The 19,211-nt window shown below is 36.6% G+C and overlaps 1 protein-coding gene across 1 annotated transcript in view; it reads left to right on the top strand.

Moving 5' to 3' along the window:
- ZNF25 (zinc finger protein 25) overlaps positions 1-15,135 on the top strand; it is a 29,765-nt gene extending 14,630 nt beyond the window's left edge. Inside the window, exons 4-7 of the mRNA XM_032491787.1 lie at positions 9,094-9,220; positions 9,521-9,614; positions 11,337-11,402; positions 11,896-15,135. Coding sequence (XP_032347678.1) covers positions 9,094-9,220; positions 9,521-9,614; positions 11,337-11,402; positions 11,896-12,946 — 1,338 coding nt within the window. The 3' untranslated portion in view covers positions 12,947-15,135. The remainder of the gene's footprint in view (positions 1-9,093; positions 9,221-9,520; positions 9,615-11,336; positions 11,403-11,895) is intronic.
- Positions 15,136-19,211: the final 4,076 nt, after the last annotated feature.

Below are 19,211 nucleotides of genomic sequence, written 5' to 3'. Positions count from 1 at the left end.
CTTACATTTAGGTATTTAATCCATTTTTGAGTTTATTTTTGTATGGTATGAGAAAGTAGTCTGGTTTGATTCTGTTGCATGTAGCTGTCCAGTTTTCCCAACACCATTTATTGAAGAGGTTGTCTTTTCCTCATTGTATATTCTTGACTCTTTTGTCATAGATTAGTTAACGATTTAAGTGTAGGTTTGTTTCTGAGCTCTCTTTTCTGTTCCATTACTCCATGTATCTGTTTTTGTGCCAGTGTCATACATTTTGATTACTGTAGCCCTGTAGTATGGGTTGACATTAGGGAGCATGATACCTCCTGCTTTATTGTTCTTCCTCAAGATTATTTTGTCTGTTTGGGGTCTTTTGTGTTTCCATGCAGATTTTAGAATGATTTGTTTTAGTTCTATGAAATGTGCCCTTGGTATTTTGATAGAGATTGCATTTAATCTGTACATTGCCTTGGGTAGTATTGTCACTTAAACAATATTAATTCTTCCAATCCATGAGTACAGAATACTGTTTCATTTTTTTATGTGCTATCTTTAGTTTCTTTCATCAGTGTCTTAATTTTTCTGAGTGCAACTGTTTTACCTTCTTGGTTAGATTTATTCCTAGGCCTTTTACTCTTTTTGATGCAATAGTAAATGAAATTTCTCTTTCTGATAGTTCATTGTTAGTGTGTAGAAACACAACAGATTTCTGTACATTAATTTTATATCCTATAACTTTATTGAATTCATTTATTAGTTCTAAAAGTTTTTTTGGTGGTGTCTTTATAATTTTCTGTGTATAGTATCATGTCATCTGCAACAGGGACAATTTTACTTTCTTTTTTATTTGAATTCTCTTTCTTTCTTTTTCTTATCTGATTGCTATGGCTAGGGCCGCTAGTACTATGTTGAATAAAAGCAGCAAGAGTTCATATCTTTGTCTGGTCCTGAGTTTATAGGAATTGCTTTCAGTTTTTCACTATTGAGTGTGTTAGCTGTGGACTTGCTGTATATGGCCTTTATTATGTTGAGGTGTGTTCCCTCTATACCCACTCTGCTGGAGTTTTAATCAGAAATGAATGTTGTCAGAAAGGATGGCCACCCTCACCACTTTTATTCAGCATAGTTTTGAAAGTCCTAGCCACAGCAATCAGAGAAGAAAAAGAAATAAAAGGAATCCAAATTGGAAAAGAAGAAAACTGTCACTATGTGCAGATGACACAATACTATACATAGAAAATCCTAAAGATGCAACTAAAAAACTACTAGAGTTCATCACTGAGTTTGGTAAAGTGCAGGATGCAAAATAAATATACAAAACTCATTTGCATATCTAAACACTTATCAACAAAATACCAGAAAAAGAAATTAAGGAAATAATCTCATGTACCATCCCATCAAAAAGAATAAAACACCTAGGAATAAACCTATCTAAGGAGGCAAAGGACCTGTACTCCAAAAACAATGAGACACTGATGAAATAAATTGAAGATGACATACAAAGAGGGAAAGATATACCATGTTCTTGGATTGTAAGAATCAATGTTTTAAAACGGCTATACTACCCAAGACAATATACAGATTTAATGCAATCCCTATCAAATTACCAATGACTTTTTTCACAGAACTGGAACAAAAAATTTAAAATTTGTATGGAAACACAAAAAACCCACAAAGAGCCAAAATAGTCTTGAGAAAGAAGAACAGAGCTAGGGAATCTCACTTTCTGACTTCAGACTATACTACAAAGCATCAGTAATCAAAACAGTATGGTACCAGCACAAAAAATAGGCACACAGACCAATGGAACAGGATAGAAATTCCAGAAAGAAGTCTATGCACTTATGGTCAATTAGTCTACAACAAAGGAGGCAAGAATATACAGTAGAGAACAGATAATCTCTTCAATAAGTGGTGCTGGGAAAACTGGGCAGCTACATGTAAAAGAATGAAATTAGAACATTCTCTAACACCAGATACAAAAATAAACTGAAAATGCATTAAAGACCTAAATATAAGACTGGATACTATAAAACTCCTAGAGGAAAACATTGGCAGAACACTCTTTGATATAAATCACAGCAATATTTTTTTTTTGAACCAGCTCCTAGAGTAATGGAAATAAAAGCAAAAATAAACAAATGGGACCTAATTAAACTTAAAGCTTTTGCACAGCAAAGGAAAACAAATTGAAAAGACAACCTACAGTATGGGAAAAAATATTTACAAATGACATCCAAATGACCAACAGGCACATGAAAAGATGCTCAATATCACTAATTAAAGAAATGCAAATCAAAACTAACATGAGGTATCACCTCACGACCAGTCAGAATGTCTGACATTAAAAAGTCCACAAATAAATGCTGGAGAAATTGTGGAGAAAAAGGAACCCTCCTACACTGTTGGTGGGAATTGGTGCAGTGACTATGGAGGACAGTATGGAGATTCCTTTAAAAACTGAAAATAGACTTACCAGCAATCCCACTTCTGGGCATATATCTGGAGAAAACTATAATTTGAAAAGACATGTGCACCCCAGTGTTAATAGCAGCACTATTTACAATAGCCAAGACATGGAAATAGCCTAAATGTCCATTTACAGATGGCTGGATAAAGACAATGTGGGGAGAGAGTGTGTGTGTGTGTGTGTGTGTGTGTGTGTGTGTGTGTGTGTGTGTGTGTGTATGTGATGGAATATTACTCAGCCATAAAAGAGAATGAAATAATGTCATTTGCAGCAACATGGGTGGACCTAAAGATTATCATATTAAGTGAAGTAAGACAGAAAGACAAATATCATATGATATCACTTATATGTAGAATCTATAAAAGACATAAATTTTATTTACAAACCAGAATTAGACTCGTGGACATAGAAAAACTATGGTTACCAAAGTGGAAGAGGGGAGAAGGATAAATTAGAAGTTTGGAATTAACAGATACACACTATTATTTATAAGATAAACAACAAGGACCTACTGTATAGCACAGGGAACTATATTCTGTTTCTTGTAATAAGCTATAATGGAAAAGAATCTGAAAATATATGTATGTATGTATACATACATGAATGTATTTTGTGAAATTTTGGGAAGGTGACAAATATCTGTAGGCACATATAGCTGAGAATTTTGTACTGCTGCCCCTTAGAGAATTTCCATAGAATTCAATTCCATTATTTAAAGTTATTTTTCTATCAACTAGCTGCAATTTGAAACTTAACACAGTAACTAGATTGGCTATACTAAAACTATCTTAAGACAGTTTTGTCAACTGTGCTTTAATTTACAAAGGTTATTTTAAAGTCCTATTCTTCTGACTATTCTAAAGATTACATGTTCTTTTTGTGGTATGTATATATATATATATATGCTTTGTTGTACACCTGAAAGTAACATTGTAATTCAACTACACTTCAATAAAAAATAAAAAATTTTAAAATATGTAAACAAATATATGCATGTATATGCATGACTAGGGTATTGTGCTGTACACCAGAGACTGACACAGAGTAACTGACCGGACTTCAGTCAAAAGAAAGAGAAAAAGAGAGAGAGAGAGGAAGGAAGGAAGGAAGGGAGGAAGGAAGGAAGGAAGGAAGGAAGAAAAGATACAAAAATTTTAAAAAGGATGTTGAATTTTTTAATCTATTGAGATTATCATATGATTTTTATTCTTCAGTTTGTTAATGTGGCATATCACATTGATTGATTTGCAGATATTGAACCATCCTTGCATCCCTGTGATAAATCTCACTTGATTAGGGTGTATAATTTGTTTTTCACTGTGTGAAGTCATTTAATATTATGAAAAGAACGATTTAACAAATTGCTTTATATTTCTAAATCTCTACTTGAATGGCTTTTTAAAAAATAAATTTTATTTTAGAATAGTTTTAGAATTACAGAAAAGTTGCAAAGATAGTACAAAGAATCCCCAAATACCCCGTGTCCGGTTTTCCCTATTATTATCTTACATTAGTATGGTACATTTTTCACAATTAATGAACTGATATTGATATATTATTATTAACTAAAATCGGTAGTTTATTCATATGTCTTTTTTTTTTTTAATAGACTATTCTTTTGGGGCAGTTTCAGGTTCACAACAGAATTGAGCAGAAAATACAGAGTTCAAACATAGCTCTCCCCACCCACACATGTATACTCCTCTACCCTCAACATCCCTCATCAGTGTGGCATGTTTGGTACAATTGATGAACCAACATGGGCACATTATTACCAGCCAAAGTCCATAGTTTACATTAGGGTTCTCTCTTGATGTTATACATTCTATGGATTTTGACAAACACATAACGACATGTAGCCACCACTATAGTATCATACAGAATAATTTCATTGTCCTAAAAATCCCATGTGATCCATCTATTCATTCCTCTCTCCCTCCCTCTCCCCAAACCCTGGAAACCATGATCTTTTTCTTGTTTCTGTAGCTGTGCCTTCTCCAGAATGTCATTTGGTTGGAATCGTATAGTTTGTAGCCTTTTCAGACTGGCTTCTTTCATTTAGTAATATGTCTTTTAAGTTTCTTCCATGTCTTTCATGGCTTGATAGATGGGTTTTTTTACTGCACATATGTTTTTAATTTACATATATCTACTGTTCATTGTTTCTAAGAACGTTTAGAGCTTTAGCTTTTTAAACTTACATAGTTATCAAAGGAATAAAGCCAACCACAAAATAAGAACTAACTCAAAAAGATACATACAAGGGGTGTATAATTTTTTAATGTATTGTTGAATTCAGTTTGCTATTTTGTTGAGGTTTTTTGCATCTCTATTCATCAGTAATATTGTCTTGTGATTTTTTTTTTCTGGTGGTGTCTGGTTTTGATATCAGAGTGATGCTGGCCTTGTAGGATGAGTTCAGAAACATTCCTTCCTCTTCAGTTTTTTAGAATAGTCCAAGAGGGAGAGGTGTTAACTCTTCTCTAAATGTCTTTGTAGAGTTTACCTGTGAAGCCATCTGGTCCTGGAGTTTTGTTTGTTAGAAGCTTTTTAAAATTACCAATTCAGATTTCATCACTGGAATTTGTCTGTTCAGATTTTCTATTTCTTCCTAATATTGTTTCTAGGAATTTATCCATTTCTTCCACGTTACTCATTTTATTAGCATATAGTTATTTATAGTAATCTCTTAAAATCTTTTGTATTTTTATGATGTCAGTTGTAACTTCTCTTTCATTTCTAATTTTATTGATTTGGGCTCTCTTTTTTTTCTTGATGAGTCTGGCTAAAGGTTTATCAATTTTGGTTATCTTTTCAAAGAACCAGCTCTTAGTTGTTTTTCTTAAATTGTACTTTGTTTTTAGTGTTTTTAATTCTAGCATTTTCCTTTTTTTGTTGTTGTTATTGAAGTGTGGTTGATTTATAAACAACCTGTTAGTTTCACTGATCTTTTCTATTGTCTTTTCAGTCTCTCTTTCGTTTGTTTCTTCTCTGATCTTTATTATTTCTTTCCTTCACTAACTTCAGAGTTTTTTATAGTCACTTTAGGTGTAAGGTTAAATTGAGATTTTTCTTGTGTCTTGAGGTAGCCCTGTATCACTATAAACATCCTTCTTAGAACTGCTTTTGCTATGTCCCATAGATTTTGGCATGTTGTGTTTCCACTTTCTTTTGTCTCCAGGTATTTTTTTAACTTTCAATTTGATGTCTTCAGTAAGCCATTGGTTGTTTAGTAGCATGTTGTTTAGCTTCCAGGCATTTGTGGGTTTTGCAGTTTTTTCTTATAGTTGATTTCTAGTCTCATACTGCTGTGGTAAGAAAAGATGCTTAATAAGATTTCAACCTTCTCAAAATTATTGAGACATTTTTGTGGCCTCACATGTAATCTGTCCTGAAGAATGTTGCATGTATGCTTTTAAATAATGTGTATTCTACTGCTTTCAGGTGGAATGTTTTGTATATCTATTAAGTCAGGCTGCTGCAGTGTATCTTTTAAGGCCAGTGCTTCCTTATTGATTTCTTGTCTGGATGATCTGTCCATTAATATAAGTAGGGGGTTTAAGTCCTGTCCTATTACTGTTACTGTCAACTTCTCCCTTTATGCTTGTTAATATTTGCTTTATGTATTTAGGTGCTCCTATATTGGGTTCATATATACTTATAATTGTTGTATCTCCTTGGATTGATCCCTTTATCATTATGTAATGTGCTCTTTTGTCTACTGTTACAGTCTTTGTTTTAAAGTCTATTTTGTGTGATGTAAGTGTTGCTACCCAGCTTTCTCTTTACTTCCATTTGCATGGAATACTTTTTTCCATCCCCTCACTTTCAGTCTGTGTGTTGAGATCTTGAGTCCATTGTAGGCTTTCAGCCACTCTGTATCTTTTGATTGGAGCATTTAGTCCATTCACATTTAACATGATTATTGATAGGTATATATATAATGCCATTTTATTAATTGTTTTCTTATTGTTTTGTAATTCTTTTGTATACTTTCTTTTTCTTAGTTCTCATCCCTTGTGATTTGATGACTGTCTCTAGTGTTATGTTTGGATTTCTCTTTTTTTAATGTATCTATTATAGCTATTTGGTTTGTGTTACCATGATATATATAAGAACTTGTGTGTGTATGATTATTTTAAGTTGATGATTTCTCAAGTTCAAACACATTCTAACAAATCTGCATTACTCCCCCATCCACATTTTATGTTTCTGACTGCATATTTTAAATCTTTTTGTTTTGTGTATCCCCTAACTACTTATTGTGGATATAGATGATTTTTACTACTTTTGTCTTTTAAATTTCCTGTTAGATTTATAAGTGGTTTATCCACTACCTTTAGTGTATGTTTGCCTTTACCAGTAAGATATTTTCTCTTTCTTATTTTCTTATTTCTAGTTATGGTCTTCTCTGCTTAGAGAAATCCCTTTAACATTTCTTGTAAGGCCGGTTTTGTGGTGATGAACTTGTTTAGCTTTTGTTTGTCTTTAAAGATTGTTATTTCTCCTTCAAATCTGAATGATAGCTTTTCTGGGTAAAGTATTCCTATTTGTAGGTTTTTGTCTTTCATCACTTTGAATATATATGCCACTCCCTCTGTCCTACAAAGTTTCTGCTGAAAAGTCAGCTGCTGGTCTTATGGGAATTCCCTTGTTCATAACTAGTTGCTTTTCTCTTGCTGCTTTTAAGGTTCTTTATCTTTAATTTTTCCATTTTAATTATAATGTATGGATCTCGTTTGAGTTCCTCTTACTTGGGACTCTGTGTTTCCTAAACCTGGATATATGTTTCTTTTCCCAGGTTAGGGAAGTTTTTAGCTATTGTTTCTTCAAATAAATTATCAGCTATCTTCTCTTTCTCTCTCCTCCTTCTGGGACCCCTATAATGTGAATGCTTGATGTTGTCCCAGAAGTTTCTTAAATTATTTTCAGTCTTAAAATTCTTTTTTCTTTTTTCTGTTTGGCTTGCGTGATTTCTACTACTCTGTCTTCCAGTTCACTGATCCATTAATCTACTGTTGATTCCTTCTAGTGTCTCTTTTGTTTGTTTCACTTATTGTATCCTTCAGCTCTGTGTGTCTAATACTTTGTTAAAATTCTCACTGTTCATCCATTCTTCTTCTGAGTTCAGTGAGCATCTTTAGGACTTTTACCTCTTTATCAGGTAGAATGCCTGTATCCACTTCTCTAAGCTTTCTCTGAGGTTTGTCTTATTCTTTCATTTGGAACACATTCCTCTGTATCCTCATTCTGCCTAATTCTGTTTTTATTTCTATGCATTAGGTAGGTTGGTTACATTTCCCAATCATAGAGAAGTAATCTTATGTAGGAGGTGTCATATGAGGCCCAGGCAGCACACCCCTCTCTGGCCACCAGAGCTGTATGCTCCAGGAGATCCCCCTATATGGGCTGCACGAGCCCTTCTGTTGTTTCAGGGCTGACTGTTGTGGGGACACTTGTAGGCAGGGCTGGCCCCAGCCCTGTTGGAAGCCAGGCCCTACCTCGTGCAGTGGCTGCTGGCCCACTGTTGGAAGGGACTGGGTCCCTCTGTGGCTGGCTGCACAGCCTGTGGAATGCCTGGACTGGGGCCCAGGGTGGCTGGCTGCATGGCCTGGGGTGTCCTGGGTATTGGCCCACTGGTGGGCAGATAAGCCTCCAGCACTAATGGGCTACAAGGAGGACTCCAAAATGGTGCTTATTAGTACCTCACGGTAGAAAGAGCTCCCCAGAGTGGCTGCTGCCAGTGTCTGTGTCCAGGGGGAGTCCCAGCTGCCTCTGCCTCTCCAGGAGGTGCTTCAAGATCAGCAAGTGGGTCTGAGCCAGTCTTTCAAATCACTACCTCCTCTGCAGTGTGATTTGGAGCATGTGAGATTTCGCATGCGCCCTTTAAGAGTGGAGTATCTATTTCCTGCAGCCCTCTGGCTCTCTAGTTAGCAAGGCCCACTGGCCTTCAAGGCCAGATACTCTGGGGGTTCATCTTCCCAGTGCAGGATCCCCAGGCAGGGGAGCCCAATGTGGGGCTCAGACCCCTCACTCCTTGGGGAGAACCTCTACTTTTGATTATCTTCCCATTTGTGGGTCACCTACTTGGGGTATGGGTCTTGACTGTACTGTCTCTGCCCCTCCTACCTGTCTCATTGTAGTTCCTTCTTTATGTATTTAGTGTGGGGAATCTTTTCTGTTACTCTTCAGGTCATTTCCAGAAATAGTTGCTCTGTAAATTGTAATTTCAGTGTGCCCATAGGAGGAGGTGAGCTCAGGGTCTTCCTTCTCTATCATCTTGGCCACCCTTTGTGACCATCTTTTATCTTGTACATACTTCTGTTAAAGTATCTGCTGTGCATACTGCATTTAAGAATTTAATAGTTACTTCCTTGTCAGAATGTAAGCTCCCCAATGACAAGAATAGTTGCTTTCATTCACCTTTGTATGTTGAGCAGAGTTCCAGGCATGGAGTGATATTTCAGTAAATACGTACTGAAGAAATATTTTATGTATGTATAAAACAGGGTACAGAGTTAGAGTGTATCTTAACTCTCTAGAGTAAACCCTATAGTTGGCACATGAAGAGCTAATTTACACATGTCTTTTTGATGGTACTCTGTTCTGATCACTTCAGTTTGAACAGAAACATGTTGTTTCAGGGGCCAGTGACATTCAAGGATATTACTGTGGAATTCACCCGGGAGGAATGGCAGCTGCTGGATGCTGCTCAGAGGACCCTGTACAGGGAAGTGATGCAGGAGAACTACCGCCACCTGATCTCAGTGGGTGAGGAGCTCTCCCCCACCTGTCACTCCCAGCCGTTTGCATTTCCTCTCCCAGTTGCTGGAACTTGTAAGACCCCTGCAGGGCTGAATATTGGCTTTGTTTTAGGGGTCAAAGTTGATGAATCCATTTCGGGTACCAGAAAAATACTGGTGTCCCCACCTACCCCACTGATAGAATCTAAATTTGCCAAGCTTACATGAGAACTTCATTGTTCTGCTCTGAAAGCAGCACTTCCATATCCTTCAGAGTTGCTGTATTCCAAGCAATTTATAGTATTTGCTTTATCTTCTCTGTTAATAGGTTATCGTGTGAATAGGCCAAATGCAGTCTTCAAGTTGAAGCAAGGAAAAGAGCCATGGATATTAGAAGTAGAATTTCCACGTCAGGAACTACCCTGGTAAGTGAGAAATAATAGCCCATGTTATTTGAGAGGGTTGGTGCCTCTGCCTTTTGAAATATGTTTTTCAGGAATCTCTTTTTCAAATGCCCTGTATTTTTGGAAATGATTTTGGACCTTTGATTTGCATATGTAGGCAGCAAAAATCACACCCCGAAGTTTCATTCTCTCCATCTAAATTCCCTCTTTTGTATGACATTTTTAAAATAAATTTACTTCTCTTTCTGTATACTACCCTCAACCTAAATTTTCATTTTGTCTTCTGTCTAGAATTCCCATTTACTCCTTGCCATTGAAATGTGCAACTATAATCTTAAAGTGTTTATATATCTGCCTTACAAATTTTTTTCAAATGTATTTTCCTCCTTTTGTTAACAACAAAATGCCTTAGTTTTTTTCAGCACCAGTTTTAATTTCCTGTTCTGTCTTTAAACTCTGAAATCAGATTACAAATCATTATGCCTTTCATCAGTTATATTATTTCAAAGTTAATACAAAATACACTTAATTTTCTGTCAAGAACTAGTCTGGCCCTTTATTGCCTACTGCATCTTATTCTGCCTTGTGGCCTCCAAACACATGCTAATCTTCATCTCATCTGCTCTCTTAAGTGTCTTTCCTACATAAGGTCTTTTATCATGAGTATCCAGGTTAACCTTGCACATGTCTCTATCAAATAACTTTTATGTTTTCCGCACAAATGCCATGAAATTCTAACCCAAATTCTCTGCTCATAATCTTTCACTTTCTTTCAAGCATTTAAAGATGAATAAATATGAAGGTGGGTAAAGTTTCTAGAATGATGTTGAATAGTTTACTCTTTAAAGATCAAGTAGTAAATTGAAGCAAAGATGTGGGAGCTAAGATATTTAAGCAGAATAAGACTAGTGTTGAGCCATAGGTAACACCATTTTGGAGGTGCGGAATTGGTGGTCAGCATTGAAAATCTCTGGTGCAACGAGTGGGAATTCATTCTCTTGTAAGAATGGCTTGCACTCTGCTTTTTTAAAGTCTTTCCTTTTGGATGTATGTGTTTCTGGGTCTTCTGAACCAGTGAAAATTAAGGCAGCTAGATGGAGAGTGAGAGCCCAAGCTGCAGGACTAGCCCTCTAAGCATGAGGAAGTGGATGTTCTGGGAAAGGCACGTTAGTGTTGACATCTGGATTGTTGTGGAATGGGTGAGGAGGGAATGAAGTAGTTTGTTGTCTACTGACGACTAGGTATCCCAACACAGTAGACTAGGTTTGAGTGGGTAAAAACCTATACTTTGGCTTCTTCATCCAGTTTAATCTTTCCTGTGATATTTTCAGTGAACACAGTTGTCTACTGATTTTTCCTATCACCCTCTTTACTGTTCATTGTCCTTAATGGGGTCACAGCATTCTCTGTGAGCCCCACATTCCTGTTCAGCAGCACTTTGAATACCTTTTGTTCTCTGCTCCCTGTTCTTTGTTTGTTTGTTTTTCTTAACTTTCTCCTCAAGTTTTCAAAGTCATTTTGTAGTCTCAGAGGTACTTAGGTTTATAACCAGGTCCCTTCCCCTCTGCTATAGCAGTTATTAGTGTGTGTTTTGTTTTTTTTTTCTCAACCAATGTGATAGAGGAAGTTTGCATTTGAGAACTCCTTCCTTTGAGGATATTGGCCTGAAGCCTAAGAATCCACCCTATGACCATAATAATGTGTTAAAATGTATACGGTATTAAATTGTGATTCTTTTGTAGAAGACCTATGGAATATTCATGATCAAGGACCAAGAAATCAGGAAAGCCAAGCTGAAAATACAAGGCAAGTTCAAGAATTCAATTTTGAGATTAGAAGCTTTGTAAGAAAGGGTCCTGATGGGGGTACCACAAGTTGGGGAGTACTAGTTAACACTAAATACGAGAAAACTGACACTGAAACACATTCCAAAGAACATAATCCACGTGTTTACCCTTTCTCATAATGGAGACTTTATTCATAATTCAGGACCAGGATCAAACTTTGAAACAATTTTTGATTCTTCTGATTTACACAATGAGGGAGGCTTTATCACACAGAGGGGAGCAGCTGAGGCAGTTGAGAGATCTTGTGAATATAATGCAAGTGAAGTTCCTTCTACCAAATGTTAAACCAGAATGTATGTCAACATAGAATATTCACAGTGGAGAAACCCTATGAATCTAATGAACACTGGGGGAAAAATCTCTAGAAATCAGTTGTCAGAGCTACTTGAAAAATACAGCAGACCAAAAAAAAAAATCTTTATACATTAATGAATATGGCAATTTCTCTCTAGGAATGGAGAACTCACAAAACATCAGAAAACTGATACCACAGAGAAAGCCTATAAATGTAATGAATGTGAAAAGTCCTTCTGCCAGAAGTCTGCTCTCATAGTACATCAGCACACTCACTCAAAGGACAAACCCAGCGAATGTGGCAAATCTGCCCCTAGGAATGGAGACCTCACGAGGCAACAGAAAACTCAAACCAGAGAGAAAACCTATGAATGTAAAGAATGTAAGAAAACTTTCTACCACCTGTCATCTCTCAGTAGACATCTGAGAACCCATGCAGGGGAGAAACCGTATGAATGTAATCAGTGTGAGAAGTCCTTCTACCAGAAGCCACACCTCATGGAACATCAGAAAACACACACAGGAGAGAAACCCTATGAATGTACTGAATGTGGGAAGTTCTTCTATGTTAAGGCATACCTCATGGTGCATCAGAAAACACACACAGGGGAGAAACCCTATGAATGTAAGGAATGTAGGAAATCCTTTTCCCAGAAGTCACACCTCACAGTACATCAGAGAACACATACAGGGGAGAAACCCTATAAATGTAAGGAGTGTGGGAAATTCTTCTCTAGAAATTCTCACCTCAAAACTCATCAGAGAACCCACACGGGAGAAAAACCCTATGAATGTAAGGAATGTGGGAAATGCTTCTACCAGAAGTCAGCCCTAACAGTACATCAGCGAACTCACACAGGGGAGAAACCCTTTGAATGTAGCAAATGTGGAAAAAACTTCTACTATAAATCAGACCTCACTAAACATCAGAGAAAGCACACAGGGGAGAAGCCCTATGAATGTAGCGAATGTGGGAAATCTTTCTCTGTGAATTCAGTCCTCAGATTACATCAGAGGACTCACACAGGAGAGAAACCCTACGAATGTAAGGACTGTGGGAAATCCTTCTCTCAGAAGTCACATTTTATCATACATCAGAGAAAACACACAGGAGAGAAACCCTACGAATGTCAGGAGTGCAGGAAAACTTTTATCCAGAAATCAAAACTCACTGCACATCAGAAGACACACACAGAAGGGGAAAGCTAATGAATAGTATAAATTGGGAAATTCTGTCTGAATTCGTTCTTGAGAATAATCAGATAATTCACATAAGGCATCTTATGGAATATCAATACAGGAAAATTTCAGCCACAATGTTTCTTCACAGAGGGAAATTCTATAAGTGTTAGGAAATGTTACCTATACATCAGACTTTACTAAATATCAGACAACACAGACGGCAGAAACACTACAAATAGCAAAACATGAGGGAAACCTTTCTTTCAGAAGTCATACTTTATTGTACAACACAGAAATCACACAAAAGAGAAATCCTGTAAGTAAAATGTATGTCAGGAAATTTCCTATCAGGGTGGCCATCATTTAAACATCCAACAGCTCACAGGAGTGATAAATTCCTGTCAGTATCATGAGCATTCAGAAATCTTTTTATGTCAGATGGACTCATACTAGAACCCTCAGAGGGGATAATCACAAAGATTGCAACATACATGGAAGGCTTTATCAAGAAATGTTTTGGTGAATGTTAGATCGCTGATACAAAGTACTAGAATCTTTCTAGATATTTTAAATATGTGAAAGCTTTTTAACAAACATTCTAAGAGAATCTGTACTGAGGGAAACATTTGTAGTAGAAGTCATGGTGCAGAGATGTGATTACAAGGTGGTGGTTTTTCTTTTAAAGAAACCTGCAAATGTCTAAATATATAAAGCTTTTTAAAAAGTACAAATAAATTGAATAACTAGGTGACATCACTAAACACACGTGAAGAGTCCTTTAATATGCAGGACTTCTGTGTGAATGTCAGTGTGCCACAGGACACAAATTGTGGGTGTTGTGCATGTGAACCCATCCATAATCGTACCTAGGGAAGTATGTAACCTTAGTTCAGTAACTTTTGTGTATATGAAGATATCTCTCGTTAGTCTCAGCAGTGACTCCTGTTGTTAATATAATGTGTATTTAAGTGTTATATTCTTTTAAAATTATGATGTATCTTTTTCTCCTATTTCCTGACAGTTTTAAATGGATGTAGACATTACTGAACTAATCCTTCAGAAAAAGCTAAAGATGTTTTGTAACATTTTCAGCTGTCTCATGGTCAGCTAAATTTTACATTAGGGATACATTTATTTATAGGATAGACCTGAGTTTATTTTTTAAAACCGCTGAAAACACTACACAATTAAGAAAAAATAATGCTATGTAAAGAAATTATCTGTCTTAATGTCAATGTTTTAGCAAGGTGCAGTGTTACCTGCATTTGTATTTTATATGAGAGTCCTAAATGTTCTTCACTACTTTTTTCTTCTTAAGTAGCAACATGACATGGAAGTTAGGAGTGTGGACTCTGGACTCCTGCGTAGGCTCAGTTTCTAGCATGAGGCATTCCACTTACCTCTCTGTGCCTCAGTTTCCTTTTCTATAAACGAGAAGTGATAGTAATAATATGTTAGGATTGCTTTGAGGTGTAAATGAGTTAACTCTCTTAAAGCACTTAGAATAGTGTCTGAGACACAAGAAGAGCTATCTGTTAGACAGTATCATTATTTTCATTTGTACTCCTTGAATTATGCTGCAAAAAATAAAAGGTTGGCTGCCAACATTCATTCCCCCACTTCATTGCTGTGGTGCCTTGGTTTGGTTTGGTTGTACGTTTTCCCACAAGTGATTCAGATCTGGCCCACTGCAAGCTAAGAATGGTTTTACATTTCTAAATGGTTAAAAAAAAACTTAAACTGTATCTTGTGACATGTGAAAATTCTATGATTTTTCAAATTTATCTATAAATACAAGTTTTATTAGAACACCAAAAAAAAAAAACCCATTTGTTTCTGTTTTGCCTGTCACATTACAATAGCAGAGCCCAGTAGCCCTCAGAGAAAACCGTACGGCCCACAGAGCATAACTTAGTTACTCTCTGGGGCTTTACAAGTTTTTCTCAGAACTGAAAACATCACAACCAATGTCAAGATACTTTTATGTATGGTATTTGTTTAGAAATGATGCAAATAGCAATTTGTGGGTGGGTGTATTTTTGCAATATATTTATTATATGCATTATATTTATAGGATACAAGCCTAAGCATTAGAATTTTTTTTCCAAAGAAATGTGTTTTACCTTCTGTCATATCAAAGCAAATTTCCTGATGAAATATAGCAGTAAATGTATGAAGTAAACATTGTCTAAATTAAATTGTTAATTGATCACTAACCACAGTAGTCCTATATTTTCTTCCAAGTCAGTGGCCAATTTTTCCTGTATCATTTTGTAATTTTCTTACTATCTCAAGGTAAAATACATCTTTACGTCATACTTAATTAGTGCAATGCAATGACAAAACTTATAGTATCCACCTCCACCAGCTACATTACTATTACTAGTATTACTACATTACTAGTAAAATTACTTTATTGCCCACTCTTCATATCATCATGCCGTCTCATTTCCCCTTCCCAATGAAGATGACTTTCATGCTGTTCAACTTTCTAGTCATGCCTTCTTCTGATTTGTCTGATATTTAAAACTAATGAGCACCTATTATGATATTTAGTGATTGCATATATCTTAAATATACTTTATATTTATATAACTTCTGAATATGCCACGGTAAATATTGATACCAGTATTCTATTCAGTTCTGACGTGAGCATACTATCTTGATGGAGGTTTAAGAGGAATCTTAATCCCTTTATAGTTCTTTATTTCAGCATGTTGTGAAAGCAAATACATTGGACTTCTCAATCCTTCCTTGGCTTCTCAATCAAAAATAAAAATTAGTACTTTCTGGGGACAGTTCAATAGCTGTAGCAAATCTGCTATTAAGGGTAAAGCCTGTACTAATGAAAATACTTTTAAAAAAATAATCCTCTGATAAGAATAAAGTGTTCCTAGTCTCCAAATTCAGGAGAGCCTGGATACTGTTTCTTGGCCATAGCCTCAAACCATGAATTAGTAACCAACAAACCTGCTGGATCAGAGACAGTTGATCAGAATTGATACCAATTAATTGGAGGAAATGTCTCATCAGTACACATGCTTATGAAGATCAGCCAATCTGCGACAGCTCCCTATTTCTGAAAGTCAATGAACAGCAGCTTTCTCTCTGACCATGCTCTGGAAAGTCAGCAAGTCAGTCAGTTAGCTACAGCCTCACTCCAGTGACTACACTTTTACAACCTGAAAGACAGGCAGTCAGTGCCTGAACACTCCTGCTTTGCAAAGTCCACCAATCCCTGAATACGCCATTTCCCAAAACCTTGTATCATTTCTTACTTTCTTTGATTTACAACTATGGGCCTCCTTTGGTTAATCTGATGGTCAAAGATGGACAATATCCATTCCTTCCCACATGCTATTCATAAGATGCAGATTCATTTTCCCATCCTCTGGTATCTGGACTGGCCTTGTGACTTGTTCTGGCAAATCAGCATGTGGCAGAAGTTCCAGGCCTTCCTACCCTTTAGGAAGTGTGATAGCTTCCATTTTCCTTCTTGAAGCAAATCATCATACAAAAAAAAGTTCAACTAGTCTGAGATCATCAAGCTGTGAAAAGACTCAAACTATGGGGGGGTGAAACCCCACAATGTCAAGACATGTGAGTGAAGGTGTTTTAGACCTTCCAGCCTAGTCCCATCGGCTAAATGCTAGCTGAATGAGAGGCTCCAAGCTAAGGCCAAGTGGAGCAGAAAAACTACCCACTCACTCTATCTACAAGGAAACAATAAATTGTTGTTTTAAGCTGTTAAGTTTTAGGTGTTCTGTTACACAGTAATAGATAACGGAAACAAAAGCATAAATCAAGCTTTTGTTTCAGGTGTTGAATAGTTAGCCTCCTTCACATTAATAGTTGTGCAGCATAAGTAGCCCTTAGAAGTTTTGCCACCAATAATACTACAATGACAGTGTTTAATCTGATTTCTAAAAAAGACTTATCCAAAAACAACAATCTGTCCCCATGACAGATAAGCAATCTTGGCTAAATTAGACTATCTCATACTGCATGGTGTCACCCTAACTATATCCAGAACTTGAAACTTAGTATAGCAAAGAATAAACCCCAACGGCAGGGGAAGATTATCCATATATTTATTTTTTTAACAATAAAGATTTTACCCAAGAGATTCAACAGGTGACCAGATCTTGCCTTACCTGTAAAGTTTATATGTGGCTTGGGACCCTCTTTCATTATAGCTCTGGGCTGTAAAGGTGTGTGTATAGCTGAGAGGTGCAAGGCCTCAGCTGATATAGGGCAGGGGAAATATTAGGTTGGTGCGAGAGTTAGTTAAGGAGGTGGTTGGGGCTGGAACTGGTTGGTTTGCATTTGAAAGACATGCTCCAAGACTGTCTCTAGCCCTTTGCTATCTCTAAGAATTGGCTAGCAGTGGGATAGGCAGTCTCTCCCTGGCCAGCAAGCTTTTTAAGATCAAAACATCATAAAACATACTAAAAATTTAAAAAATTATTAATATACTATGCTTTGAAAAAAGTTTAATATTTCCTAGCCTAAAGTTCTACAACTATTCCTAATGATAAAGACCATGAGATTATACCTTAAAATCCCTATAAGTTCTCATAAAATTGTTACCGAACGATCTGAGACTTGGTTTGAATTTTCCCCTCACGTGTGAGATTCCAAATTGAGATTATCAGATATCTAATGTCATGTACACAGTCATATGCCCAAGAGGTGAAAACTGTATTTCTAAAAGTGAAGTTACCAGAAACATCTCTACTTATATAATGAGATTCAATATGTTGAAAGAGACACTAATCAGTGTCAGACTTCAAATCACACGAAAAAGGACAATTTCCTATATTCGTATTCTTAATTATAAATGAATGCTACAAGAATAAAACCATGGCTAAAACTACCAGAATGTGGGATCCATTATTTCTGACCTTGGAACAAATAACAAAACAGCTTAAATTGTACAGGCCCTGCAAACTAAAATTCACTTGCTAGAGCAATACTAAGAAATAAAATGGATGTTGAATATTGCACAGAAAAGAGAACACGTGTCTGGTTTCCAGATGCTTAAATGTTACACAGCCAGTAACATCAGCCGACATTAAACTATGATTCTGTGTTAAAAAGACTAAAGGCTTCATGGTGAAAACTGGTTTGACCAAAATGAGGAAAACTGAGAAATTCTAATGAGGGAAATGCTATAGATCTGGTCTAATGGAATTTCTAATCAAAGGACACTCACTCACATGTATTATACAGAGACAACCTGTTGCATGTACTCAGTTGTTAAACTCTCAAGTTTTTTCAGAGTTTCCATCAAAACTAACTCATATTCTTGGATGTCCTGCCTAGCTTGCCTAAAGACAGACTTTCCAGACTGATCTCTCTTAGCTGCTAACTACTCAGTTTACCTAAAAAATAGAAAAATAAGATTCATTGTTCCCACTGTATCTGTGATTTCCCATTTGTCCTCACCTATAAATCCTGTATCTTAGCACAGCTTTCTGAATGAGTAAATTTATATGCAGGAAGCTAAATAGCTAAAAAAAAAATTCTGTTAAAGCAGTTCTTTGACAGAATATTTACTCCCTAATCATAGACAAAAATTCAGAGGTTCCAACATCATAAGCAACAGCTCGTGCCTTTATCTCATCATCCCCGTGGCCTGAGATTCTGCCCCTTCCCCTCAGCCTCTTGTCACACTGTGGGGGCGGTCCTTGCAAGATTGTTACCTTCCCATCTCACATGTTTGTCACAAGACTGGCCTCAGCTTTTCAGAGAGTGCTCGCCTGTTTGTTTCATCCTAGAATTCTCCTTATGGGAGCTTAAGTTTGGCCAAAATTTCCCCAGAACAGAGAATGAGAGCAACCAGAAGTGGTGGGAGATCCTAGTACCTCAGGCCATCCCTGCCTCTTCTAGGAGCAAAATGTCTGAGCACATTGAGCTAGAGAACCACCATTTCTAGAAATCTCCATGACTGCTATCCTTGGTGCCACCAGTCCAATTCCCAGGAGGCACTAGGGCCAGGGGAGGTGTAAGGTTCTAAGCTACAGACCCTTTTAGGGTACAGGAAGACTGGTGACTTTAAAAATACAATATTTCATACAAACAGAAAAGAATAGAGAGTAACACGACGACCTCCCCTTGTTAACAAGGAAAAATTTATAAAAACCTCAGCCCATGCGTGTCTTTGCAAAATCATTTTCTGACCTCTAGCTCTTTCCAGCCTCAACAACTATTCTAAATCTGGTGTTTTATCAGTCTTCTCTATTTATTTATACTTTTACTCTATATGTTTTTATCTATAAATAGTATACAT

Source organism: Camelus ferus, chromosome 11 (genome assembly GCF_009834535.1).
Source record: "Camelus ferus isolate YT-003-E chromosome 11, BCGSAC_Cfer_1.0, whole genome shotgun sequence".
NCBI lineage: Eukaryota > Metazoa > Chordata > Mammalia > Artiodactyla > Camelidae > Camelus > Camelus ferus.
Note: the sequence above shows the minus strand (reverse complement) of the source record. Positions and strands in the feature narration are given on the sequence as shown.